The sequence below is a fragment of the Anguilla anguilla genome, chromosome 1, assembly GCF_013347855.1.
Source record: "Anguilla anguilla isolate fAngAng1 chromosome 1, fAngAng1.pri, whole genome shotgun sequence".
Lineage (NCBI taxonomy): Eukaryota > Metazoa > Chordata > Actinopteri > Anguilliformes > Anguillidae > Anguilla > Anguilla anguilla.
The window spans coordinates 62,578,870-62,605,233 of NC_049201.1; the positions used below are offsets into that span (position 1 = coordinate 62,578,870).

The 26,364-nt window shown below is 39.5% G+C and overlaps 2 protein-coding genes and 1 long non-coding RNA gene across 7 annotated transcripts in view; 1 reads left to right on the forward strand and 2 right to left on the reverse strand.

The window, feature by feature from the left end:
- Window positions 1-5,147, reverse strand: part of abcb5 (ATP-binding cassette, sub-family B (MDR/TAP), member 5) — a 27,763-nt gene extending 22,616 nt beyond the window's left edge. Inside the window, exons 1-2 of one of the 2 annotated variants that reach the window (XM_035383393.1) lie at window positions 4,999-5,147; window positions 374-447 (exon numbers count right to left, since the gene is read on the reverse strand). In XM_035383393.1, coding sequence (XP_035239284.1) covers window positions 374-416 — 43 coding nt within the window. In that variant the 5' untranslated portion in view covers window positions 417-447; window positions 4,999-5,147. Of the gene's footprint in view, window positions 1-373; window positions 448-4,568; window positions 4,728-4,998 lie in introns of those variants that run through there. The other variant, XM_035383384.1, reaches the window with a different exon arrangement.
- Window positions 4,393-10,637, forward strand: LOC118208599. Its single transcript, XR_004761593.1, has 2 exons — window positions 4,393-4,612; window positions 10,399-10,637. It is a non-coding gene; the product is annotated as an uncharacterized LOC118208599 (long non-coding RNA).
- On the reverse strand, window positions 6,360-25,093 carry itgb8 (integrin, beta 8). Of its 4 annotated transcripts, XM_035383415.1 has the most exons (16): window positions 24,436-25,093; window positions 23,598-23,683; window positions 19,339-19,510; window positions 17,836-18,082; window positions 17,175-17,340; window positions 16,083-16,241; window positions 15,567-15,662; window positions 15,378-15,467; window positions 14,633-14,776; window positions 13,679-14,054; window positions 11,359-11,581; window positions 10,767-10,870; window positions 10,445-10,558; window positions 9,330-9,490; window positions 9,170-9,214; window positions 6,360-9,036 (listed from the first exon to the last, which is right to left on the reverse strand). In XM_035383415.1, the coding sequence occupies exons 1-15, from the start codon at window positions 24,503-24,505 to the stop codon at window positions 9,203-9,205; spliced, it is 2,220 nt and encodes a 739-aa protein (XP_035239306.1). In that variant the 5' UTR covers window positions 24,506-25,093; the 3' UTR covers window positions 6,360-9,036; window positions 9,170-9,202. The 4 variants fall into 4 exon arrangements, with proteins under 4 accessions (XP_035239306.1, XP_035239297.1, XP_035239325.1 ...); XM_035383406.1 differs by lacking the exon at window positions 9,170-9,214; XM_035383434.1 differs by lacking the exons at window positions 9,170-9,214; window positions 23,598-23,683 and having other exon boundaries at window positions 19,376-19,510.
- Window positions 25,094-26,364: the final 1,271 nt, after the last annotated feature.

Here is a 26,364-nt window from a genome sequence, read left to right on the forward strand (position 1 = left end):
GAGAACACACAACAGGGGATATGAGATCATTCCTTCATGCAGAATCTCTCCAGACTCCTTTTCAACTCACCCCAATGGGGTTTAGGTCAGAAGACCAGGATGGCCATGGCAAAGCCTGCTCCTACAGTCAGCTAACCATTCTTTGAGGGGAAAAATGGTTAATTGACCTGGAATGCTTGGAGGAATGCTTTGGATCACTATCCTACAGAAGATTCAGCCACAACCCAGGTTTAACATCCTGGCAGAGGCAGCCAGATTTGGGTTTAAAATCTCCTGTAACTTTACAATTCTGGAGGCCACTGTATATGATTTATTATGTTATTTATAATAATGGCAGTAATTAAAAATATATTTTCGAACAAGCAGAACATACCTTCCTGAGGCAGTGTTAGAGGTTTGACCGCAGTTTCTTTCATAGTGACTCCGTTGCATAGATGTACCAAGTTCCTGAAAACAATTTACAGACTCCTGTTAAATGTATTTGTACACACTGGCTGGAATAACCGCTACTACATCCAAAAATGTCTTTATTTGGTGATTATATATACAAATCAAAAACTAAAATAGAAAAAGGTAGTAAAACATTATTCTACTCTGGCATAACCATTGTGTGTACACTCAGCCAAACAACTGGCAAGCCAACAATGGCAGACACACTAGTTAGTCTACCACATTAGTATATAAATGTGAAGTATAATATTGGCTGCTAAAAGACCGGATCAAAAGATTCCTTGAAGGAATGTCTTCGTTTATGCCTGCAAATGGTAAACACAAAATATCTGCTATAGTACTAGAAAGGTTTACAAACAGAAAGAGCAAGTTACACAGGAGGCCTATATTTATTAAATTCACCAAATAGTGGTGCGTATAATAAAGTTACGGCTTAAGAGTCCACAATAAATTGTTGCACTCAATTATTCTGTCACAAAAATTACAAATTTAGTAGCCTGCAAAATTCTTATCTAACTCGATCAAATTGCCTGGCTGTGTCTGATCCATACGCACATTAAACCATCAAATATGTAGCAATTATGCAGGTATACAAGACTCACGTTCCTTCTTCAAGATCCTTGCAAGGAATTCAGATAGCATATGTATTTTCGTTATTAAATAGCGAGTTTATAGGCAAGCAACCTCGCGCGTGACAAGGCTAAACTCACCCCAAATTTTGAGTGATGCAAATCACATATATAGGCGGAGATTGCCAATGCAATTTTTTCGTGACCTGAAAACAACAGGTCCACCCCCACCCCCCGCAGTTCATCAGTCATCTACAACTATTGACAAGTTTTCCGCACTTTAGAGTAAATATGACCTCATTTATTGCATGACACATCGCTCATTTTCATAGCAAAACACATTTTACAGCATCTTATTAATTATATTTTGCAGGTTTACGTTTTAGGGCTGTCTTCGACGAAAGATAATCTTGGTTCATTAACTGGCAAGAAAATCTTGGTCCATTAAAACTAAGAATCGTTCATAAGAAATTTTAAAACACTTATTTTTCCATAGGACATTTAACGACATCCAATTAATCAGAATTATTACCATTTTATGCACAGCTATTGTCTCCCTTTTGGCGTCGTCTGTTTGATAAATGTTTATGTGGGTTTGGACAAGACGGACAGCAACATCTCTGCACTGATTCTTTCGGTGACAGCTCAGAGCATTAGCAACGTCGCTGTGCTAATTCTCCGACCTGCAGGATCTAGGATATATAAAATGCCTAATTCGGCCACGAAACTACATTAGAAAAATTGATTTCTATTAATAATAATAATCTATAAGCCTATTCTAATAATGCATAATCTATTTGCTAGTTTATTGCCAGAAAATGTAACATCTTAATTTAAATGCAATGTCATTAGACGCAGCCCCTGCGCATTCATTTCCCTATTTTATTAGCAGATTGATTCAAAAAATAATAATTTTGAAAGTTAGTTTATCATCAAGATAAACACTAATAAGTTCAGCTTTATGGCGTATGCTTTCAACAGCCCATTTGTACAAAACCTGAAAAACAACAAACATCGCCATAAATATTCTTTTGAAAGCCCATGCTTCAGAACCAGAAAAACGACAAACCTCTCCATAAATAACAAATAACGAAAAAAACCTGTTTGTTCAGAAGGCGAAAAATAAGACCGCGTCAATACAAGTTTAAATAACACAAATAATTGATACATGGCGAGTAAATACATTGTTTTTAGCCCTGCTAAAAATGAATTGCACAAATCCAAACATAGACGTAGGCGATTGGCCGCGATTCTACAAACCGCGCCAGCAAATGCATTTACTTTCTCGGAATAGCGGGCTGCATGCCTTTATTTCCCCAGTCTTTTCAAGGTGTGTGAAAAGAAGCAACTTGCCTACGTTCTTCGGAAGAGGACGCTTCCGAAGAGCATACTGGAGAAGACTGGGGAAATAAAGGCATGCAGCCCGTTAACTCGAGAAAGTAGCCCCGGTTCCAGACTGCTCTGATTTTGTTGGGCGGTTGCACCTTTTAACCTTTTCATTCAGTGGCATACCGTTTACATGTTTGTATCTAATTTAATTTTTTATTTGTTATTTTCAGAGCATTTTTGACTGGCTAAGCCTCATGAGAAGAGAAAGAGTAGAAAATAAAGGGAGAAATATTAACTTGAAAAAAGTGTATAATTTTGACAAGAAGTGAATCAAAATAATGTATTATTTTTTTGTGAACTTAAGTGAATGGTCAAAGTTCGGGGATGGGGGACAGGGGGAGCAAGTGTGTGTGACTTGCAGATGTACTTGCATTTGTAGTAAGTTACACTGGTTCTGGAGTCTTTTCTGGAAGGGCAGGTGTGGGACCTCCTCTGCTTCCTTCCCCTTCTGCCCTCAGGCAGTACTTTAAGTAACACAGAACTAAATTTCTTCACTTGAATGACTCTAATGATCAATTCAGAGGGATGGGGTCTGGGAAGGCAATGTGTTCTCAGTATCGGGGTGTCGGGGTGGGGGCGGGGGACACCTTACAGCAGTATGTAAGAGGATGACAGGTCTAGACACAGGTTCCACATGAGGCATTCTGGATGGTCTCAATACATGTTTCAGGGTGTGACTGCACTCTCAGAGGGCTTGAGACATGTTCCTGCTGTAGAATATCAGTGGTCGTGAGACAGAGCTTCTGGTAAGTGAACTTGGAGGTCATAGGTTATGCACCTGACTCAGTACTCAGAGGTTAAATGACTCAAATTCTGCTAGAAAGTCAGAGGTCTTGGGTATTTGACTTGGGACTCAAAGGTCTTGCAATTTGTTACCCAACACAGTACTCAGAGGTTTTGAGACCTGGATCCATTGCCAAAATGCAGAAGTCATGGCACTTGCACCCAGGTCTGGGTGAGGTGCAGGGGATCTGACTCCGAGATCCAAGCATGCATACCACAGCACCGGTCCAGTGGGTTCGGGTAAAAACAGAGCCCATAATTGCTTTGGGTGCTGTAGACAGACATGGGTTATGTTTGGGTCGAAATTGACCCGTTTCAGACTTCAGCATCATTGAAACACCCATAAACCATAAAATTTTTTCAGCATGAAAACACACACACCCTTCATGTGCAAACGACAACTACTTCATGTGAGAATGAAACTAGCTTTTATTCAGGATGTGTGGGAAAAAATTGCTATGCCTGTAAAACCTTGGGCTGATGAATGACTGGTTCCTTTTACAGGTCATTGAAGCCTCGTTTAGGCCCATCCATACCAAGCAAGCCAGCGATATATAGCATCAAGATATGGGTGGAATTTTCTGTTTTGCCTGACTACAACAAGGGAGGAGTGCACATCTTTGATAAGCTTACTAGGGCTGGGTGATATACTATAACAATAATTATCGAATGCAAAATCAGTCTTTGCTACCATATGGTGTATTATCTTTCTTTTTGTGTTTTCCCTTTGATGATACCTGATGGGGTAGTAAACAATCAAACGTAGTCTGCATGAAATGCTTCCGGAGAAAAAACGTCACCACAGTTTGTGATCATTTGTTTCTTCTGCGCTTTTTAATTTCCACCATTTAGAGTTTTAGCCTATTGAAAAATAACTTAACCACATCTAGAGTGGTTGATCAATGTTGTGTCGGTACGATAATGTGGTCAAGACTATGTCTGTTTAAATACTGAATTTTTTTTTTTTTTTTAATATTTGGAGTGTTTTTCATAAAATTCAAATCAACAAAAAAAATCTAACCTGACACACGTAAACGGTCCAAAACAGGTATCCCCATCTTTCTAGGACAATCCGTTTAAAAGTTTTGTCCGCTTGTATATTTGTCGACCGCTTATTCAATATGCTGAATATTTAATTGACCGTCATAGTGCCACCACGTGGCCAAACAATATAATTTTTAATACAGCACATAGGGGCCATTAGCCTTAACATTCTAATAAATTTAGTGAGTTTTCACCAGTTTTAACAGACGGTCAGACGTTCAATCGCCTGTTTCAGTTTTTATAGCATAGTCATGGCAAGTTAAATTCTACCGTCAATAATTTAGCTAGCTAGCCATCAATCACATTTTTAATTCAAACTTCAGCCAAACTTACCAAGCGCCACGCAGTCAGCTAGAACTTCGGGTGCAGTAATGGAGGTACGCCTGATTAAGTGAGCTCATTTAGCACTTTAAGGTGTAAGGTCACAATGTGGTTGGAATGACCATCATAATGCAGACGCAACATTCAATAGTACTGATTTAAAGCAATGGAGTTCTGGAACACTTAATTAAAATAAAAAAATTAAAATTAAACTTCAAAGGGCAAAGGGCTAATCCATTTCCACCATAGGCTATATGGGGAGGTTTAGCTGGGAAATATTGATTTATTTTTGCTTCTGAATTAATTGTTATTTTTAATTTACATGTATAGGCGTAATATATGATTACATACTAGTATTAGACTACTATTGTATATTTGTTGTTTTGATTTGGCCAATTTAATAAGCTCTATTTGTTTTCTTATTTTCATGTGTCTGTCTTACCTGTTCTTTTACGGTAAATGGTATGTTCCAAGAAGATTATCTTGGAGCTCAGTTAGCACTGACTGTGAGGTTTGGGAGTATTATTATCTCAAAAATAAATTAATGGACTTGATCACAAACAGCCTAAATGCCACAGGTTCGCTTGCGGATTTTTCAGACAATATACACGATTTGTGAATCCAGTTTTGTTTTTTCACTGAGTCTAATCTAGCCAATCAGATTTTAAGACATTCTTTCGCTAACGCCCAAATTACTCCGACCAATCACAAGTAGTGTACACCAGTGGTTCTCAAACTCGGTACTGGGGGACCTCTGTGTATGCTGGTTTTCATTGCAACCTCAACAACAATCCCAGAATTAGTCTTAATTTTTCTTAATTTAGGTGCTTTTCATGTTTTAGAGCTGGGGTCCCCCGTCTTATCAAGAAAGGGCCAGTGTGGGTGCACACACCTGATTCTACTAATCAATCACTAGAGTCATTGCTAAGCACCTTGATTAGTAGAATCAGGATCAGGTGTGTGCACCCACACCGGCCCTTTCTGGATAAGACTGGGGACCCCAGCTCTAAAATATGAAAAGCACCTAATTAAGAAAACTTAACAGCTTGTTAAAATTCTGGGATTGCTGTTGAGGTTGGAATGAAAACCAGCATACACAGGGGTCCCCCAGGACCGTGTTTGAGAACCATTGCCCTATACAACACTGCAGCATGTCCACTGTAATCAAACTGAAGTGTCACTTGTGAACACTGCTGTCAATCATAATCTGTGCTTAATTAGTGGCAATTACTTTATCAACTTAGCTTATTGATGTGGTGCAAATGGGATGATTGTTTGACAAGGGGCTGGACAAAGATGCTATTGTAACCTCTAGCTGGCAGAAGACTGAAGTACCATGCAAGAAGACACAAACTGGTTGCCTGTTTGACATAATGGTCTAATTTAATGTATTATAGTCTTTGGCCACCAGATGTCACTGTTCTGGTACAGTGTTCCAACAGAAAAACCGCACCGTTACACAGCTACATTGTAATTTTAAATAAACACAAAGCTTTTTAAAATAATGTTTTGGGAATGGCACAGAACCTTAATGTACAGGATTATATTTCCTATGGCTTTTATTGTGAAATACCCTTCCCTTTGCCTGTGTCCAAAGGTGTATTGCATCAAGTTCTGTTCCATAATCAGGATTAAGGATATATTGATTTTAACCATGAAGGAATTCTATAAGGATGATGACCTGGTATTTAAGAATCATGTATATTTAAGAATCATATTAGTTTGCACATATAAGTATTCATACTGTGAACAAGTGACATCAAAAGTTTAAAGTAAATAAAGGTAAAAAATAAAATGTGGAAATAATTGATACGGTATTGTACCATTTTGTTTTATTAAGAATACTCTAATATTCTTACATCTTAAGATACCATTTACAGAAAGTAACAAATGAAAAATAAGGCCAAGCGAAAAGTGCATTTGATGTTTTACAATCGTACCTTTCTTCTCCTGAATACAATAATTCCCTAAGCTTGACAGTTTCACCTATTGCAATTTCAAACTACATATAAACATATACATAACACATTTTGTAAAATATGAATGCCAAATAGAAAATGCTCTGGGTAGTTAAAATGTCTACAATCCAAAAACTTAAATAATCAAAAATATACATTAATATATATCTGAACTCAAAATATTATTAACATAAAACCTTTCAATAAATACATATATTAGTGTTACAACAAAGCAGCTAATGTAAACAAATGTTAACATTTATTTCATAAGACAAACATAGGGGGTGAGTACTCCAATGATCTCAATATATGAAATGCAAAAATCTTTGGAGATAGCAATACTCGCAGAGTTGGTCCAATCTTATTTGAAAAGGGCCAGTGTGGGTGCAGGTTTTTGTTTAAGCCCAGCACAACGACACCTGATTCAACTAATTATACAATCATGGTCTTCAATCAAGACCTTGATAAGTAGTACTGGGTGTATTAATGCCCGGCAACAAAAAATCTGCACCCACACCAGCCCTTTTCGGATAAGAGTGGACACCCCTGCTCTTGAGTGAGACAGCACCACTCACACTCAAATATTATTAACAGAATCAGGGTTTGTCCAACAAAATGTTGAAGGAGGTGCCTACTGGCCAAAGTGAAGTATCCACTTGAAAATCTCTGTCATAGCCTAATGACTCAGGCCATTAGGCTATTTACTCCAGTGTAGCTCCCTCTGGTGGGGACTCATCGGCCTAAAAATGTAGGCATCAAGTTGGACATTATAAGAACGGACAACCCCCACTGTCTGTCTTACAATATCTAGGTCTAAAACAGTAGTAATGCACAAATGATCACAACAATTTTTCAATTAAACCTACTGAAAATACAGAACATTGATTTTTACACTAAATAACACAACATTTCTGTGAACAAAGCAAGTTGTCATCAAATATGTTTGGACTCTGCATCTTAAATACTGGCACAAGACATCATTTGAAATTGAAAACATTGACAATCACCCCAGATATTGCTAACACCTGTTTGGCTCTTTGAAAATGAGAGGGAAGATGCACATATTTGGATTAGTGTTCATGGTCTTTAAATTGTCCAATTAACTTATTTTCAGAAATTCACTAGAATATGTGAAAAAACAAACATTTTGATAAGGTCACACTTCAAGTCGGACTTTATAACATGCTTCACAATGAAGTATATATTACTTGGCCTTACATTAGAGCATGGCATTGGCACTTTATAAAGCAGTTACAGACAAATGTGTCCTGAAAGCTGACAGTGATGGCACAGTTGTATACATGTGATTATATCTTTTTTGTAATATGCTAACCTGACCATGTAAGCCACAGTAAATCAGTGCAGTTGTCTATGAATGCCTAATAGACCAGAAGTGCAATACTCAAAATGGTACTAAATATGTTTCATGAACACCTTAGGAACACTGTAATATTTTCAGTATGACTGAATATGACTCCAAGCTTTCAAACACCGCATTTGTTTTTGAATCCAATCATCATGACCACGTGTCACTAGATGGCAGGCTTTGGTAGGATTTACTGATCATTTACGGATCATTTTTACAAATGTAATTTCGACATAAGACTGACACTTGAGTTTAGTATTTTAGGAGGAACTTCAACAGATTAATATACGGCAAATGTCCCTTCTTGGAACATTTATGAGATTTAAAAAAAATTAATTCTCAATTTGAAAGTAGGATATGATACCAAGAACACTAAATAGATTTAAATGAAAGGAGCTTTACTGTTTTGCTTTGAAAGTAAAACACTTCAAATCTCAGCTGAAGGAATTCACTAATAAAGCAGACAGTAAAAACACAAACTATAAAATGGCTTCAAAAAGCAAAAAAAAAAAAAGAATAAAATAAATAATAAATAAATAAACTATCCCCCTATTTCCATCACTTAAATTATATTTAAGAAGTTGATCAGAATTTTAATTGTGTACTATTCCAGGCATAAATCACCTACTGAAGGACCAGGGCACTCCAGGGACCAGGGAGCCTCTAAACTGGTGTTTGTAAGATATAAAGTAAACCTTACATATTAAATATAAAGTAAACCTTATGTATGAAATTGATAGAACTTATATAGATCATTCAAAGTGTGACTGCTTCAGTTCCTGTGGTGCATGCTAAATGAATATGAAAGTGCAGTTCTATAAACATATCTGGCCATTTGCCCACCAGTGATGGTTAACTTATCTTGCCTATCCCAGTTGCACGTCATCATCGCTGTATAGCAGAAGAGGTGCCTTCTCTGCCTATAGACAAACCTGATGGTCAGTCTGTCGTGTTCATGGAGCAGATTTTAACCACAGGCTTTATTGCACAATCAAAATCACAGGAGGAGTGTGGTTTGGTTGGACTCATTGTCCTCTGAGACTCACTGCCAAACTGGATTCAGGGGCATCTTGTGAACATGGATGTGCATCTCCAGGGGCTGTTCCCTTCTGTACGTTATAGTCTTTTCACTGGGAGTAGGGACATAGGACTTTTCCTGCGTTGGAGAAGATGACAGCATTATGCACAAAGGCAGCTTTGTGGCATAGTATTTAGACAGCAAGAGTACAAACAATATGCAGCAGTGTAATCACATATGTTAAATACAACTGCTAAACAAATATACACACCGATTAGTCTTTGGCTGCAGTGAGGAAGTATACTCAAGGGTACACCTGAATTGAATGACATTTTAAACACTCCTGGTGAGTACAGTGCCACAGCGACTAGAGCTGCACTTTATAAAACTGCTTTGTAAACTTATAAAAAGTACCCCAAAGGACTGTTTACCTTATTGGTCACATGGAACACTGCCACGGTGGGCTCAGTGGGCGTCTGAGATCGGGGAATCAGCAGGAACTTCAGCAGGGCTATGATGCTCAAACCCAGGAGGAGCGTGAGGAGAAAGACCAAGATGAATGTAGTAATGTACCGCTGGCTTGCAAGGCACTCTGGGAAAAGAGACAACATTTCTCTTCAAACTCGCCATTTCCAACTTCTCTTAAACAAGCCTGTCACATTGGATGTCAATATTTGGAAAACATAATTTGTGACCCCCATTCACAAAAACATTACTTTTAGATGTCTGATTATGAGGGCCTACATTTTACTCTTCTTGGAAAGTTCAGGACATGCAGTTTGCCAATTTGTCAAAATTAAAGGAGCTAATGACTAAAGCTGGGTAGCCTACTTAAACTAGTACAAAACATCCTTGGTTAACCACAGACAGAAGCTCTTTGAATGACATTTTTTCCAGTCAGCTATTTTCCATTATGCCCAGAAGGAAACAAAGTACACAAACAGGAAAAGGCCGTTGTTGAAAAAAGAGAGGTGTGTGGCAGCTAGGGGGGATCCAGATTCTGATGTTTATTAGGACTGTCCGAACCGGCCATAAGCAAACACATTTAATCCCCAGGAATACTGCTGAGCCCTGCAAACAAAGAACCCTAAGTATGGACATTTTTGTCAGTTGCTATGGAGATGTGGTTTGAGAGTTTGGGATGAGGCATGTTAGGGGGGTGATTAGGCCAGTTTGGGGGGGGGGGGGGGGCGCACACACAATGGTTCTGGCTGTGCAAAATTGTGGGGGTTGCGCAAGAGGCTGTTTTTTTTGTGGCAGAATTGGAAAAGATACAGGAGCACTGCTGATACAGGATTGTAAACGAGCAGAAAAACTGAAAGAAAGGACCTATGCTGCACACTGGACTCTATGATACTTTAACAAGAGTTTGTCTTATTTGCTTACTTTTATTAGTGCTGCTTCCCATTAAATATGTTTTTCAAAACAATGACTTTTGGCTGATCCTACCACAGAGCCACTAGTTTTACTATTCTTATTACTTGTCATTTGTGTGCATAGGTGGTACTACACTCCAATCAGAGAAGCAGTGAAAGAGTGCTCTCACCTGGGTGCCTGCCGATGAGGATCTCTGTGACGCCCTGCACAGAGCCAATCTGGAACCTGCAGTTGCACCTCTCAGCTGGGTAGAGGCAAAGCTTGGAGCTATCACTGCTGGAGCCTGAAAGGAGCATGTGACCAAAGTCCATCAGCTGATATTGTCTTCATATGGAAATAAAGAGGAGAACTTTTTAAACACATTTTTAGTGTTTTTGTTGTATTTTTATTTCACAGACCAATATGGGCAAAATCAAAGCAACTAAAATACATTCATGTTTGATTTCTGTGAAGGGTACTGATGCTGACCTGACCTATACTGAGAGACCTACCAAGAATGCCATCAACATAGTGGACTGTAGAAGAACAGGTCCTATTGCACTCTGTTGCTCCCAGGACAGAAAAGTCATGTGACAGGTGACATAGCACACACCTCCTGAAAAAGAACCATAATTAAAAATGTAATTAATCCAAGGGAAACATTACCATGCACACATGTATAGGTTTACAGTACTCCCATCCAATTACACACTGTGAACTTTCTCCAACTGTTCAGCAGTAAGTGTGTGTGTGTGGGGGGGGGGGGGGGGGGGGGTTGATTCATGCACTTTATTGGGCAGCACACCCAATAAATGAAGTTCAATGTGCAATGTGTTCAGACACAGAAACAGATCAGAACTCTACCCAACTGAAGCCATTACCAAAATATCTCATAATCTGCTTTTTGAAACCATGTTCACAACACACACTTCTTTAATCCTTTTGTGTTATTGCCAATTTACTCTACATGGCATCTAGCAGTACAAGATATGATCAAAGCAACCCTATCCAGGTAACTAGGGCTCACACGCCCAGTCTGCTAATAAACTCAGTTAATGTGAGATCAGCAATCTGTGAAATGCAAAGAAAGACAACTGTGATTACCAGTGTGACTGACAGGAGCCATTGCACAATGGACACTTCTCACAGAACTGCCCAGAACGCCTGGGGTCATCACACTGGCACCTTCCGCAGATGCATCTGCCCTGACCGCTGCACAGCCTCCCATCTTCTGACAGGCAGGTCTCAGTGGACAAAGGACAGCCACAGCTCTCACCCGTCCAGCCGCTCACGCACAGGCACTCGCCCAGGACACACTGACCACGTCCTGATGCAGAAGGAAGAGCACAGTCATTAGACTCATACGTCACATACTGTGTATGAAGGAGACAATGGTCATATCTACCACCCTTTTAACTTTGAGGTGATGCTTCTCAGATTAGATTGAGAGGGAACACCTCTGGAGCACCTTGATTCCTCAAAGAACTAGAGGCTTTTCTTTTTGACAAATGGACCAATATTCCACTACACAGAATTCGTAATTTGTGTGACAGCATTCCAAGAAGGACTGAAGTTGTTCTAAGGGTGGCCCTACTCCTGATTAGTTGCTTGCAATTCAGATATTTTTGAGTGTTTCCATTATATTGTCCAACCCCTGTATATTTTATATTAAAGGGGAATTACACTTTATAACACTTCTGCTTCTCATGACTGATATTGTCCTTCTAATGAATGTGCCGCCCTTCATTTTTCAAATAGTTATTTCATTTTAAATGTCTAATGTTAGAAACAAAGACCTATTTTTTTTAGCGCAAGTCCACATAGTAGTACGGTTTCCAGTTTTTTCTTCTTCTTCGATTTCGTTTTGCGGCAAAATCGTGAAGAAGCGAAGCAAAACATTGTTAACTTAGCATTGAAATCAAACAAACTAACGTCTGCTAGCTTTTGTTTGATGCGATATCGGTGTAATAATGAGGTGCATTGTACCCGGTTGTTATAATGCCCCTGTTAAACTTGCCTTGAAAGCACATTTTCATAGTTTTCCATGTGATGCAACTTTGTGCCAGACATGGCTGGATGTAATCAGACACCCCAAAATAACAGCCGAAGAAGTTTGCAAACAAGAACTAAGGTTTATGCAGCGACCACTTTGAAGGCACCAACTACCAAGGCAACCGTCTGAAGCCTGGAGCTGTACCCACCGTATTCCCATCGTTGGTCGAACTGCTCAAGGTAGGTACTATGCGAGCTGGCTAACGCTATCGCGTCTGTCTGTGATGCATAGGATGTCTACCACCAGTTGCCGTTTGTCCTGGGAATAGCCTGTGGTTCCTCAATCTCGGCCCGCTCCTGACTCGCTCTCGCACGATCAGCCTGCAAATTAGCCAGCTCTTCTTCTGTGTATTCTGGCTTGAATCGATAGGGCGCAACAATCCCATGATCAAAGACAAAAACTCCTTTGTCCTCAGACATTTTCAGTTTTACTAGCTAGTAGTCATACAACACTATTTCTATGACCAACCTAATGTTATTGTCTGCAGGAACGCCCACATCAGAAGTCGCGCAATGATATGCATTCGACACTAAACTGCCTGGATCTACTTCCTGCAACAACAACAACAAAACAGTGTAAAATTAACATAATTAAATAACAAATCTAAAAATGAAGGGCGACACATTCATTAGAAGGACAATATCAGTCATGAGAAGCAGAAGTGTTATAAAGTGAAATTCCCCTTTAATGTTATTAAATGACTATTTGACAACACATGGGTAACTCTTGGATGAACAATGTAACTCAGAATGTAATTCAGAAGAGTCACATTTTTGTGCAATACTTGTAAGAAAACACATTTACATCACAGCAATGCAAATGCTTATTTCTGGTCACACGTGAAATGATGTAAAAACAAGAATTTGTGGTAGTCACAACATGCTGGCATAACACTTTCAACAGCTTTAAATGCAATACTCAACAGAACTGTCACACATGGTTTTAGTTCACAATGTGGCAAAAGTGCTCAATTACTGTCTGCAGTCACGTGAAGACAAAGAAGGGCCCATCCAAACAAAGCACTAGGATTTAGTTACTCATGCTGCTTTTTTCAGAGCCACCTACTAGATCATTTCAAGGGCTCAGATTCAATGACTGGCCAGATCAAACCACCACTTAGCCCTTGCATCACTGCTTAAGTCCCCTGCCTTTAAAAAATGTACAAACCTGGAACACAGACCGCTGTTTGCTTTAAAAGCAGGTTGCGATGTGACCCAGCCCGGATTTGTTTACATGTATGGACTGAGACCAATTTATGTAGGCTGGAGCTACAACCACAATGACAAACATGCACCACGACCAGACAAGGCACCACAAGCGTCCCGCAGTGCTGCGGGAGACCATGAAATATGGCAGCATTCGAACACCAACCTCCGCAGGACAGGCCCTGCTTGTAGGGACAGGAGAAGTTATCAATTTGGCAGTATTTGCCATGGATGGTCCCCAGGCCACTGTGGTCACACGAGCATTTCCCGCACACGCACGCCCCCCTGCCGCTGCATTCGGGCCCCGCCCCCGCGGGCTGGCAGTCCTGCACTGGTCCTGGTCCGTCACCGGCGTCGTCGCAGGCCGAGCCCTCCTCCCCATCCAGACAGCTCGCCCGCTGTCCGCACCGACACCCACAGACGGGCCTCACTCTCACTGCAGTCGTCTCGTTAAATCCCACAGGCCTGACGATGACCAGCACCTCTTCGTCTCCCTCAAGGCTCAGACAGGTTTTCATCCCGATTGTGATGTTGAAGTAAACCTTAAAAAAACATTGATATTTTCATTAAAGAATGATTGAAATACACCTAATATAAAATGACAGAGAGGGTAAGTTTATGATTGGACAAATAGTAGGAATGTAGCTTCTTTCAGACTCATTAATGCGCAAAAGCAAGAGCAGTGAGAATACAGCATAGATATTGAGTAAAAAAGGGAAAATGTGCAAATAAATGAAAATTATGCTTGAAATTACAGAAACAGAAAGGAACAACAGTGAAACCAGAGTGTAGCTGAAAATTTTCTGTAGCATGTGTACATTTCTAATCTTGAATTTCTAATCTCTCCATGCAGCTTAATCATGGTCTCAGTGCATTTGCTTCTTTCAGACAGCAAGGCCAAGACGGACACAGTAAATACTTGTTTTTGACATGTTTAACGTGTCCCAAGGACATAATGACCTGAAACACTAATCCTTAAAGCCACATAGGGTCTGCAAAATCACCATGTTATACTGCCCCACAAGCCACAACCCACGGACATTCCGCATAGTTTAAATCCAGTTTGAGCAAAATGGATTTACAACAGAATGAAATAAGTAACTATAAAAATATGTCATACAATCTGATTTGGTCTGACATTGGAGCATTTGCTTGGGCCCTGAGTTCTGGATCCTTCTGGACACAAGGCAGTGATGTTGACCCAAAATCGATGGATCTGATTGTTCTGGATCACAATCTCCACCTCCACATCTGAAAGGAGCTTCTGGAACATGGAAAGTAGGGATCTCTGTCACATTCACATTCAACCATCAACTATCAACCATCTTTTACATTAAGGTATTTAAAAGGGGAAATTGTGACCAAAAATAGTCCCTTTGTATTCAAAGCTAATTAGAATTGCATATTGGGCTGTACTGAGTCAAGCCTGCTAATAATGAGGTCTCTGTTTGCAGAGTTCTGGAACTTTGTATGCTGAAGGGAGCACAATAGATTGTTGTGCCTCCAATGAGATTAATGTCCGCTGCAAGTGCCAGCAACTTCTTGTTACCCCCGCCCCTTCGTTTCAGAACAAAGCGGTACAAAGCGGTACTTTTCCATTATTTAAAACGAAAGTTTTAAAAATAGATTTTTTTTCCTTTAAATATCGAAGTACCCTCACTTCATTCGTAAATATTTGGACTGTAATGCATTTTGATAAAACAACATCCAGTCTACACATATGCTCATGTGTTTCAAGATTAATACACATCTTACAAAACCCATTTTAAACTCACTTAAACTAGGTCAGGAGTAAGACTAATCATGGACTGTGATACCACACTATTACATGCTCACGCATGACAGCAATGTTGTTAGATTATTACCTTGTATGCTTCCACGACTAAATCTTTTAGATTTGATGCTTTAGGCAGTAGTTTTCCCAGATAGGTACCTGGCAGTAAGGGAATGAGATCCTATTTAGGGAGAAATGACAGCTCAGTATTTCCACAAAACATACACGAAGCCAACTTCATCAAAATAAAATACTCTCAGCATTTTATGAAACAAATTACCTCATACCACTTATATTGCACCTGTTCCACAGCAAATATGGAATAAATGCTGTTTTCAAGTAGCTTTTCAGCCAGCTGGCCAATGCTGGGGTGCTCCTGAAAAAAAAACAAGAAACAAAGCTGAATCACCTCTGGTGAGAGCATCACTCATTACATGACTCACAGAACAAGCCTAAGGAAGGTATTTTGGTTGGTTGGCTCACACACTCATAAAACTACTTTATGAGAGCCACCTGCAAGCGTTTCTTTGTTATGCCCACTCAAATATCATTTCAGAGTTAAACAGGAAAACACTCATTTCATATCAAGGTGTACTATTGATACTTTTTTCCCCAAACCCGTTCAGCTCCATGAAAAAACACTGAACTAAAGTGCAAGTAACTGATCATCTTAAAAACTGGAGCTGGATTATGTGGAAGTGGAATATGTAACCTACATAAAGAGGTAAACAGAGATTCAATCATTCACTGCAGTACCATATATCTGTGATATTGCACACACAGTCTCATGCCTCACCATGATGGTTGTCTGTGTGTAGGTGTTGTTCTCCAGGTGGCAGCTACCATCGTGGGGCACTACAATGCCAGCCAGTTTGCTGTCCAAGGCCAGGTGAGAGGGCTGGTCCGTCATAACCAAGAGGAGATGCTTTGCTTCTGGGCGCCAGCCAATCTCCCTCTGTAAACAGTGATTAAAGTGGTCAGAAAACTGAATCTGGAATTTACAGTCATTAAATGGGGGGCCTGATGACTTTCAAGCAACATTTATTTATTTATTTTTTTTATGTTTGTGTATTTACTAAATTTGTTTCCATTTTAAATTTTTGCACACTACCAAGAACAAAATATCTTGTGCTCTGAACATTTGGAAATATATTTTTAAAAACAGGGTGCGCAAACAATAAAAGGGGAGAAGTCTTCCTGTTAATCTTCACTGCTGTCATACTGTATATACTGAATCATTATGATGATCTCACATTTTTCTGATCTCATTAAAACTAGAGTAATCAAACCATCTCCATGGTGGGCTGAGTGCAGGGAATATGTTGAAATGCTTGTTTGAAATCTGAACTGTGTCTCTTTCATTTCTGTCCAGCTTTCAAGGACTGAAAGAAATCCCCCAGCATCGCTGAAACCGAAAGCAGCTTTGATTCATTTATCATGAAAAGTAGAAATGAGGTGGACCTTGACCAATAATAAAACTGTGACCCACCAGTGTGACTCACTAAACAGTAAGTATGAGTAGCACTGTATTAATACAGATACTCTATCAGGTTAAGTCTGGGATTCATGTGTTTAGTAGGCTTATTGTCACTGGACAGAGTTAGATAAGCGCTTTCAATATTTGTTTCACAAAGGTGGGTATTTTCCTCATGAGTCACTTACTAAAAAGGTAAATGATTCTTGCATGACTTGTGCTTTTCTGAAATAAAGAATTCATGTGCGTCACCAATTTTCCAGTCCACCTGATGTCATTTCTTTTTCATCATCAGTCTCTCACTGATTAATCCTGGTAAATCCCCACTGAAGCAAGATCATTTATGATAAAGGACCATATGCAGCGGACCAATCGCATCAACCTAGGATGAAAACCAATGAAGACGAGACTGACCTGGCACACGGCAGCTTGTAGCATGGCATCAAAGCCCCCTTCAGGCGTGTCCATGTTCCCAGATATCCGCTGTTGCTTGATCACACGGGTGAACTCGGTCACGTTTTCAGTCACTGGGAGAACGTGGATGAACCCATGTGCTGGGCGGCACTGGGTGTCATAGTCACTGAGCAAGAAGAACATCAGAAAATCAGGAACGACAAGGAGAGACACGAGTGTGCAATGTAGATTGTGATTAAAGTTTTGGACCTGACCATTCCTGGCTAAATTCTCACCACTGATGAGCCAAGTTGTGTGAATGGGCAGACCCAAGTAAAAACCTTCATTTGACATAACACAATCAGCAGCGCATCACGTACAAAATACAATTTATCTCAAGGCTACAACAGCTGTGCCCCATCTGCTGCCTTGACCAGCAGACATACAGTAAACAGTGACAAATCCATTTCCCAAACCAACTACGCCACAGTTCAACTTGGGTGCAGTTGTAAACATGGATAAGGGCCACGACTCGGAAGCCCACGATCAATCACAAATACTCTACATTTTATCCTTAAACAAATTGAGAGATTGCATGGAAAATGACCAGTGCTCAGTGCAAAATGATACAAACTCACTATAATCACACTGGTTGTGCAGCATCTATCTCAAGAGGACATACCTGCAGGGATTTCTGATTTTTGAAGGGTGAACGCTGATGTACGGAGAGACAGGTTTATCCACAAAAGAACCAAAGCCCACTCGGAAGTCACTGGAATATTCCTTCATCCTCTCTGACAGGGTGATTCCCACAGTCTTCAGCCTATCTAGATTATCCTGCATCGATGCTGACACATCCACCAAGTAGTACATGTCCACAGGGTACCGTTCCAGCTGTCTTACTTCCAAAACAAAGCTGGTTTCACTGCCTGCAACAACACATAACATTTTTTTTCAGTTCCAAAATAATGGATGAATTCTGAAGGACATAATTGCACCAAATCAGTTTTTTTTTTTTTTTAAATAACAAATCAATTTTTTAAACTGAGGACATCATATTAAATATCAACTTATTCTCATGCTTTTCAAATACAACACGAATATGAATAACCAGGCATCCAAAAACATCTGACAGACTCGGTTCAAGTATCATAATTGCTCTAAATCAGTTGATTGTTTAAAAAGCACTTTTTTATTACATTTTTGGCATTAATTGCTCAGTGACCCCACTTCAGCACCATGCCACCCAAACCCTTGCAAGGAGCACTTCAACTGAAGTGCACACGGTCCTCCAATACACTCGCCTGTGAGCTAATGACTCTTCAGACTTTACCTTGTTCGATAAATAGCAGCTTACCACTGGTGTATTAAAAATAAATCTAAAAATGATTGAACATGAGGGAACAAACACCATTCATGCAAATGACAATGTACTAAATGACATATAAATGTACCAACATAAACCATTCACACTGTATGACACACATGAAATAAGAACCCCTCACACTGTATAATACACAAATTGACTAACACTAAACTGATATGTTCAATTTGAAAAGGGCAATTTTCTGCAGGTCAAATGCCTTTTATTTTGCAACTGATGAACGACTTACTAGGCTACAGCATCTGACTTCCACTCAAAGTAATTACACAATCCCAATTGACCCCGCCCAGGTTTATAAAATGGATGGATGCTATGTGCAGCATTCAGCTAGGGTCTACCGTCTGATAGAACAAAGAAAAGCCAAGCAAAGGACTGGTCTGATTAAGAAGTGAAAAGCAGAGGCTGGGGCCAAAAGCAGCAGACATAGCAACATTCCAGAAGGCCAGTTTGAAAACTCCTACGAAAGAATATCATAACCCAGAGGTTGGCAACCCCTGGGCCTGAAGTGCCAGAGATGGCCCTGGTTTTTTCTCCATCCAAACCTAAAACTACATAACTGGGCTCATTTTAAAGAATCAGATTTTATGAACGCAGGTGACCATGTGCTCTCCATTCAGAATGTCCAGGCTCAGGCTCAATTATCCATCAAATTCTTGTGAGTAAGTTGAGATTGAAAGAGAACATATACATCACTGGCACTCCAGGACCAGGGCTGCCTACCCCTGTAATAACCTGTAAAATGCAGTGTACATGTTGGGGAAGCAAAATGTGCTACTCTATAAAGGAAGCACAGCAACAGACCTGCTCGTAACTGAACTGTGATCTCTTTTGGCGTCACCTGTGTGCTGGATAGAGTGGCATTCACTTCCACTCTAACGGCAGGATGTTCAATAAATTCCAGCTCACAGCCTTTTTGCACCAGGTTGGGAACAAAGTCACATCTTTCACTTATCTGGGCTCCATCTAGAAATCCCTGTTCAAGAGATAAAAACAAGGCCAGTGGTGAATTATGCAGGTTTGATGGGACCATATTAAAGATGAACTTATTCTCATGATTTTCGAATATAATATGAACATGAATAGCCAGGCAGGCAAAAAAATATCCGTGACAGACTTGGTTCAAGTATAATACACTTCTTGTTGGAAGTAAATATACTCAGTGAAATTTATGATAAACCTACTGTAATCAATAATGCCACAGCTACAGTATATCACGTGGTACCTGTAAACCAGTGTTGGGGAGAAGTCAAACTACATATAATGGAGCAACTAGCTTAATTACATTTCCCTGTAGTGCGTGGTAGCTTAACTACTTTGATTTTAAAAAATTATCTCCAAGTAGATTTTTTTACTGAGGTAGCATGGGAAAAGCTAAATTTCCCCTGGGTTAAACTCAGAAAGCAAGATCAGCTTTTTAAAATAAAATTGCAACAAAAAAAAAAAAATAGGCATATAGGTCCACGCAACTGTCTCGAGTTGACATTTGCAACATTCTGTCTGTGCTCACCGGCCAGTGCGAAAATGAGGTCTGGTAAAATTTTTGCGTGCAGTGAGTATTTCCCACCTGAACTCTTTTCCCTAAATAGTAGCTTACAGTCCTTAGACGAAACCACGCTACATATGAGGAGTCGGAATCCGCACCATTGCTGTAACTCTCATTATTGTTGCAGTGCATCTGTGACATTAATCTAGTTGGCTACTAAGTAATTTAGTAATGCAAGGCACTTTCATTGTTGCCAACTTGGCTACTTTCTTGCGAGATTTAATGACTTTTTAGTGACTAATACAGCAACCTTTTGAGCAGGAATCAGCATCCTTGGAAAACAGTCTATTGTTTATAGACGCTTTCATCGGACGCACGCACGTTGCCAAGGTTATGCGCTTGGCCCTAAATTAACTTCCGGTCTGTGTTTGTTTATTATTGGGTTTGTGTTTAGTGGCTAATATGGCACCGATTACAAACGGAGTGAAAGTTAAACTGATGAGCAGACTGACGTTGGGCTCAGGTTGTTGTGCTGTGGGGTGCAACTTGGAACAAATGCCATTTCGAAAATTTGGAAAAGTACATTATTTCACTTTGTAACCCCACTAGGGAATTGTGAAACGAATTGCTTGAATCCCTGCGATTATTATAGCTGGTGCTTGCCCATTGTTACTTCGTATTTTTGAGAAATAACTGCACATCGTTACCTATTAAAATGTAAGTCCTGTAAAAATACACATAATAAACTGTATAAATAAATAAACCAACATCATACATACACATTTAGTAATACTAATACAGGCTTATTTACTATATCAACTTTAAGACTAGCAACAGGCTCGTAATTATCTCATCGTGACCCATTAAAGCCAATGGCGCAGACGTTGCTTCATACTGTCAAACTGCTTTCCCAACGGCTATTTTGCGTCCTGCGACTTGAGTTACAACAGTGAATATGTACGGATTCCTAGACGTGCTGATACGGACCGCCCTTTCTCATATTAACCTCAAATACGCAAGACAGGACACTTATACAGTATGCTAGCAAATTTATGTTAAGTTCCATTCATTTATATAGGGTTGTGGATATACGTCCCCTTAGCAACCAAAAGCTAGCGCTGGACCACGTCGGACTAATTTGCCGGCACAGAAAAAAAATCGTGAAAATGTTGAAAAAATAACCACGGGAGGATAACAAGGACATTTTTTCCTACTTAACTAGGTGCAGGTTGTTACCGATATTTCACCTATTTCATATATAGTTGCAAATCAGTTTACGTTTTCCTGTCAGTCGAACGAAGGTGGTCGAATAGGTGCTCTCACTGTAACACTGACTTTGTTTCAGGTAACAAACTCATGATAAGCGATAGCTAATAATAGCTACCTGACCAGTAACAAGCCTTCAATAGTTATGAACAATTAGCTAACTAAATTGATTGTAGCTAGCTAGCTACCTAAACGTAGGTAACATTGTATAAATTACACAGAAACGTTAGATCAATGCTAGTAGTTGATACGCTATAGCTACGTTTTGAACGAACATTATGATACCTGTTTCCAATGACTTGACAGCGTTACATTGCCTGATAATTTTTTGTTGTGGTAACCTAGCAAGATGACCCAAACTATTAAGAGCCACAATGTTTTTCCATCAATGCATGCTATACAAATAAATACCTATAGTAATTGCATTGGCTACACATGCTGCCCAGCACTAGCTGTCTCATGTAATCATCGTTTTTAAGCAATATCATAGAGAGTGCACTTTTTACACAGGAATGTGCATGTAACCCAGAACAGTTATGGATTATGCAAGGAATGTATGATGCTCCGCAAGGTGCAATACTGTCAACAGTTATGTTTCTGTCGTTTGTTTTTCTGGTAGTGTAACGTTATCGCATTAGAATTTGGCCAAGTAACGGTTCTTTTCTTCGACTGGTAACCCCAAATAATACTGGCTTGCCATAGTTTTAACTAGCTAGCTAACATAATTTACTTGTTATTTATTTTGCTTGTTATCAGAAATAGTCTAAAGGGACTCTGTTGTTATTGATTGTTTGCGGAAGTCTGCCGGAAGTTAAGTTAGGGCCAGAACAACGCACATGCGCAGTATCGTTTGTTTATGTTGTTACCGTTGAAAGCGTCTATTGGGTCTGCAGTCTTTCCGGCACTCACTATCGCTCTACACTTCACATAAGAATGGCTGGTTAGTGATAGCAGAGAGAAGCTACAGTGTTGACCACCCACCAGTGACACACACATTGTTATATGCAAAACAGTATGTGATGGCATCATACATATGCAAATTAGCATATGATGTCATTTTAGAAACTTTTTGAGCATGTGTTAGCTACTTTCCATTGTAAAAAATTGGCTACACTGCATGGTTTGTTAGTGGTTTAATAATCTAAATGTGTCATTCAGGGAGTGTGATCCTCAGAGCAGTTTAGCTAAAGGAATGGATTATTTTAGCGTTTAGCCAGTTGATATAGCTTGGTGAGTCTGTGGCTTTGAATTCATGAAATTAAGCGTCAAAAAAGTGTCTGATTAGCAAATGTTACATCATTCTTTAGTAAAACTGAATGACATAAGTTCATGAGAACTCATCTTGAGCATGTCTCCCCTGAAATAAAATTGAAAAAAATGAACTGTTAACTTATGAAGTAATTTTTATGCTATTAAAAGAGAGTCTGAGCATAAAAACACTAGTTAACCAACATCTGGCATGGCCCATATTTGATCTTATTTATATATTTTTTTCATGAAGTAGCTTCAATACAAGTAACTACTTTTTTAAAGTAGTTTTAGCTTCATTAACTACTTTACTCTTACTGGAAGCTGTGCTGTAGCTTAGCTTCTTCCAGTGTCAAGTAATTGGTAGCTTAATTAACTAAATTTTCAGAGTAGCTTCCCCAACACTGCTGTAAACTGATAGTCTTGATATCTTTGGACCTAGTGTTCCATTTTGAGGTCAATATTAAATTTAATATCTAACTTTTGTCTAACTTTTAACTAAGAAAAAATAAGTAAATGTTACCCTCTTCACTAATGAAATATCTGTGTTGTAAGCAAAAATAGTCTAGTTTCACCATTTAAAGTTAAGAACAAGGTCTGATAGATTACATTTGGGCCTAAATTACTTTTAATAATGACAAAACAGTCCAAGTTTTCCAATATAAATTATTCAGATGGTGTTTGGTGCACAGTGAAACAAAATCAAGGCACTTTACTAACCTTGCCACACAAGTGATTCCACTAAGTTCCGTAACGGGGCTGTGAATCATTCACCTCAGCACTTTCAAGCCACTGCTACATTTTTCTCTGCCACTGAAGCGTGGCTCGCATCGGCTGGGAAGCCCCTCATTACAGAACCGTAAGACTCAAGCTTGAAAGAATGCGCCTTTGTTTAGGATATCTGCACTCTCAAGAGTGATAGTAAAATTCAGGGAATGCTATCACTTAGAGAGGATAAATCAGCTGAGCATGGTCTTCCCCACAGAAGAAGGACATTTTCTCATCCTTTCATCAACAAGTTATCACACTGCCTACAGCTGGAGAGTGGGGCAGTATACCATACCTCCTGAAAGCACCAGCCACACTCAGGTCCACGATAGAGGCACTCATTGCAGGTTTTTATGGAAGGTGAAGTACAATCGTTATCAGCTGTCAAATGAAGATTTAGAGGGAAAAGCTGTGAACTAAATATTAATATTAATATGCACATGTCTTTTCACAAGTTTGTCTCACAAAATAATAATAATGACGCAACTAAGCACTGAATAGTATTAATATGTCACTGCATTACGCAGATCTCAGTGCTCTTGTGATATACTTAAGATTTTTAGAAGGCAAGTTCAGGACACAATCAGCCTCAAAGTATTATAATCACTCATACAATTGTTGTAATTGTCTTTTCATGACTATTATGATGTTATTATCGTTCATGTGTATGCCTGGTTACATTGTTATTTAGTGTAGAGGATCTCTTTATTAACCCTGTGGAGAGTAGGTTTTTTTGATTTTGAAAAAAGCAAAAATTCTAAATCAGTGTTCTAGAGCTACATTGCTTTCAATTACCAATTGTTACATCAGCATTATAATGTTCAGTTAAAACATTCAAATCACATATTTTTGATCTATTACCACAAATGATTAAAATACATCACTATACATGGCAGTCTACACTAGTAAATAGAATATACAGGTGAGGTGAAATGTTACACCGTTCTCTCATCACCGAATAGGCTACAGAAAATGATTACGCGTAGCCTTGCACTAGCGTAGAAGAACCTTTAAAACATAAACTAGAATTCAAGAGTACTCTTAAAACAGGCATTTATTGCTAAAATCAGCACATTGCTTATGTGGTTGTATAGCATACACAACAATAACGGTCTTAATTCATCAACACCTACCGGAATGAGATGTTTTAATCACAGCAGTTAGGACCAAGCAACGTAGAATGTAGCGTTTCCAGGAAGTCATAGCAGCATTGAAGGCGGACACTGTTCAGTCTGCGATGTGATGGCAGGTTTCTAACGCTAATGGGGAATTCTGCTGGGAGGATGGGAAACCTCTTTTCTCTCTAACAAAAGACAGGAACGGGAACGCACGGACCGCATTGTATTATAGCACGTTTCTGTATTTAAAGAATAAACTCCGTTAATCCCCCAGCTTCACATTCCTCGCCGCAGATTATGACGGGAATCCGACAACAAGGGTCGTTTGTTTAGTCCACAGACCGGCAAAACATAACAGCGCGTATCAGAAAGTGAAAACAGGTAGCTACATGCCGTATCTCCTCCTCCATAAACCAGCTGGCAGGTGAAGGCCGTCACCGCGCCTTACATTCTCTGTTCTAAAGAATAAACAAGGCGCAATTTTCTGTTTGACACCACGACGTTTTCAAAAAATCTAAACGTAGTTATGTTATCATAGCTTATTTCGAAGTTCTTCGACAGTCTGAATTGGAAGGTCTCCTTCATGCTCGCCTTTATCTTGTGGTATTGAGTCAGTTAATGCCATGGGAACGGTGCAACCCACTGCTGAATTGAATAAATGCTCACCAGTGAGGAGGCGGGAGAAAGAATTTTGATGATATCACTATTTTTTCTTTTATGTGGGGTGACATATCCCTTTTGTATGCCTATGTGAGTGTTTACACGAAAGGGGTAATAAACGTAGAAAAGCTGTTTTATTTATATATTTTTACTTAAAATTCACAGTTCAGTGTCAGGAATTACAGGACTGGAAAGGAATTCCAACGTGTCGCATTGCTCAGTCACATGGGAACGTGTTTTGTAAGGAACAAACTTTACAGTGTACGTGCAGATAAACATTCTAGCCACATTTGAGATTTAAAGAAGTAATGAATTTACTTTCCATTAAAAAATAAGTAAAGAGAGATTGCCCTGTGGCACAAACCAGCATAGACCAGTGAAGATGGTTATGCTAGTGACTGGCATGCTGGAACAGTGTGCATGCCAGCAGTGTGAGGTGATCAAAAACTAAAAAGGGTATACCAAGACATTTCACAGTGAATTTTAAGGGAAAGAGGCAGATTATTAATTGACATGCTGAATTAATACTCCAGTAGTTTGTTAATTAGCAGCAAACCATTCCTCTTATTGTAAAAAATCTTAATAAAAACCTTTTTGGTATGCCCAATTCATTTAGAAAGTCTGCGACATGATTAACCAACCATCTTGAAGCTTTATCACAGATTTTGTCTGGAGAATACCCACAACAAAAACAGCACCTTTTCAGTGCTGTGAGAAAACTATTCAGCCAAAGGCCACAGTTACATTCCCTGCCAAGCTTGTCCTCAATTCAGGGAGAGAGATGAAGCTGGGGACAATGGGGGCCCTTTTTGCCAGATGGAAGCTTTCAGAGGGATGGCAGTGGTACAGTTTGGGAACCAGTTCACTGATCCAAATTGTTTGTGTGTGTGTGTGTGTGTCAGGAACATGTGTGTGTGCCTGAGAAAAAGCAATCACAGGTTATGGGGGGTGAGTGGATGTGTATAATGTAATGTATGTGGGACATGCAGTACATGAATGGAGGGAAGGCCAGTGGGAAAGAGGTCCAGACAACTGGCTGATATCTAACTGGTTTTTGCATTGAAGATGGCCTTAGTGTGGTGAGCTGGTCTTTATTTACAGTGCTGTGCATTTTCCCCCATGCACTTATTGGAGATTGTAGATTCAGAAGGAGAAATACATTACAAATATAATGTCTTCTGTAGCTTGTGTCAATAAAATGAGAGGAAATCAGTTTAAGATTGCACGCAGTAATTTTTAAAATGCCACAGTTAGCTGAAGCATGGGCAAGTGATAAATGTTCAG

What these genes read in the sequence shown, in the direction of transcription:
- itgb8 (XM_035383406.1), bottom strand. Translation starts at nt 24,505, where the DNA reads ATGACTTCCTGGAAACGCTACATTCTACGTTGCTTGGTCCTAACTGCT. An exon ending in GTGGCTGGTGCTTTCAGGAG is followed by an intron (nt 19,511 to 23,597) that starts GTATGGTATACT and finishes TCTCTTGAACAG; the next exon opens with GGATTTCTAGATGGAGCCCA. An exon ending in ATGTCAGACCAAATCAGATT is followed by an intron (nt 14,055 to 14,632) that starts GTATGACATATT and finishes TGTTTTTTTAAG; the next exon opens with GTTTACTTCAACATCACAAT.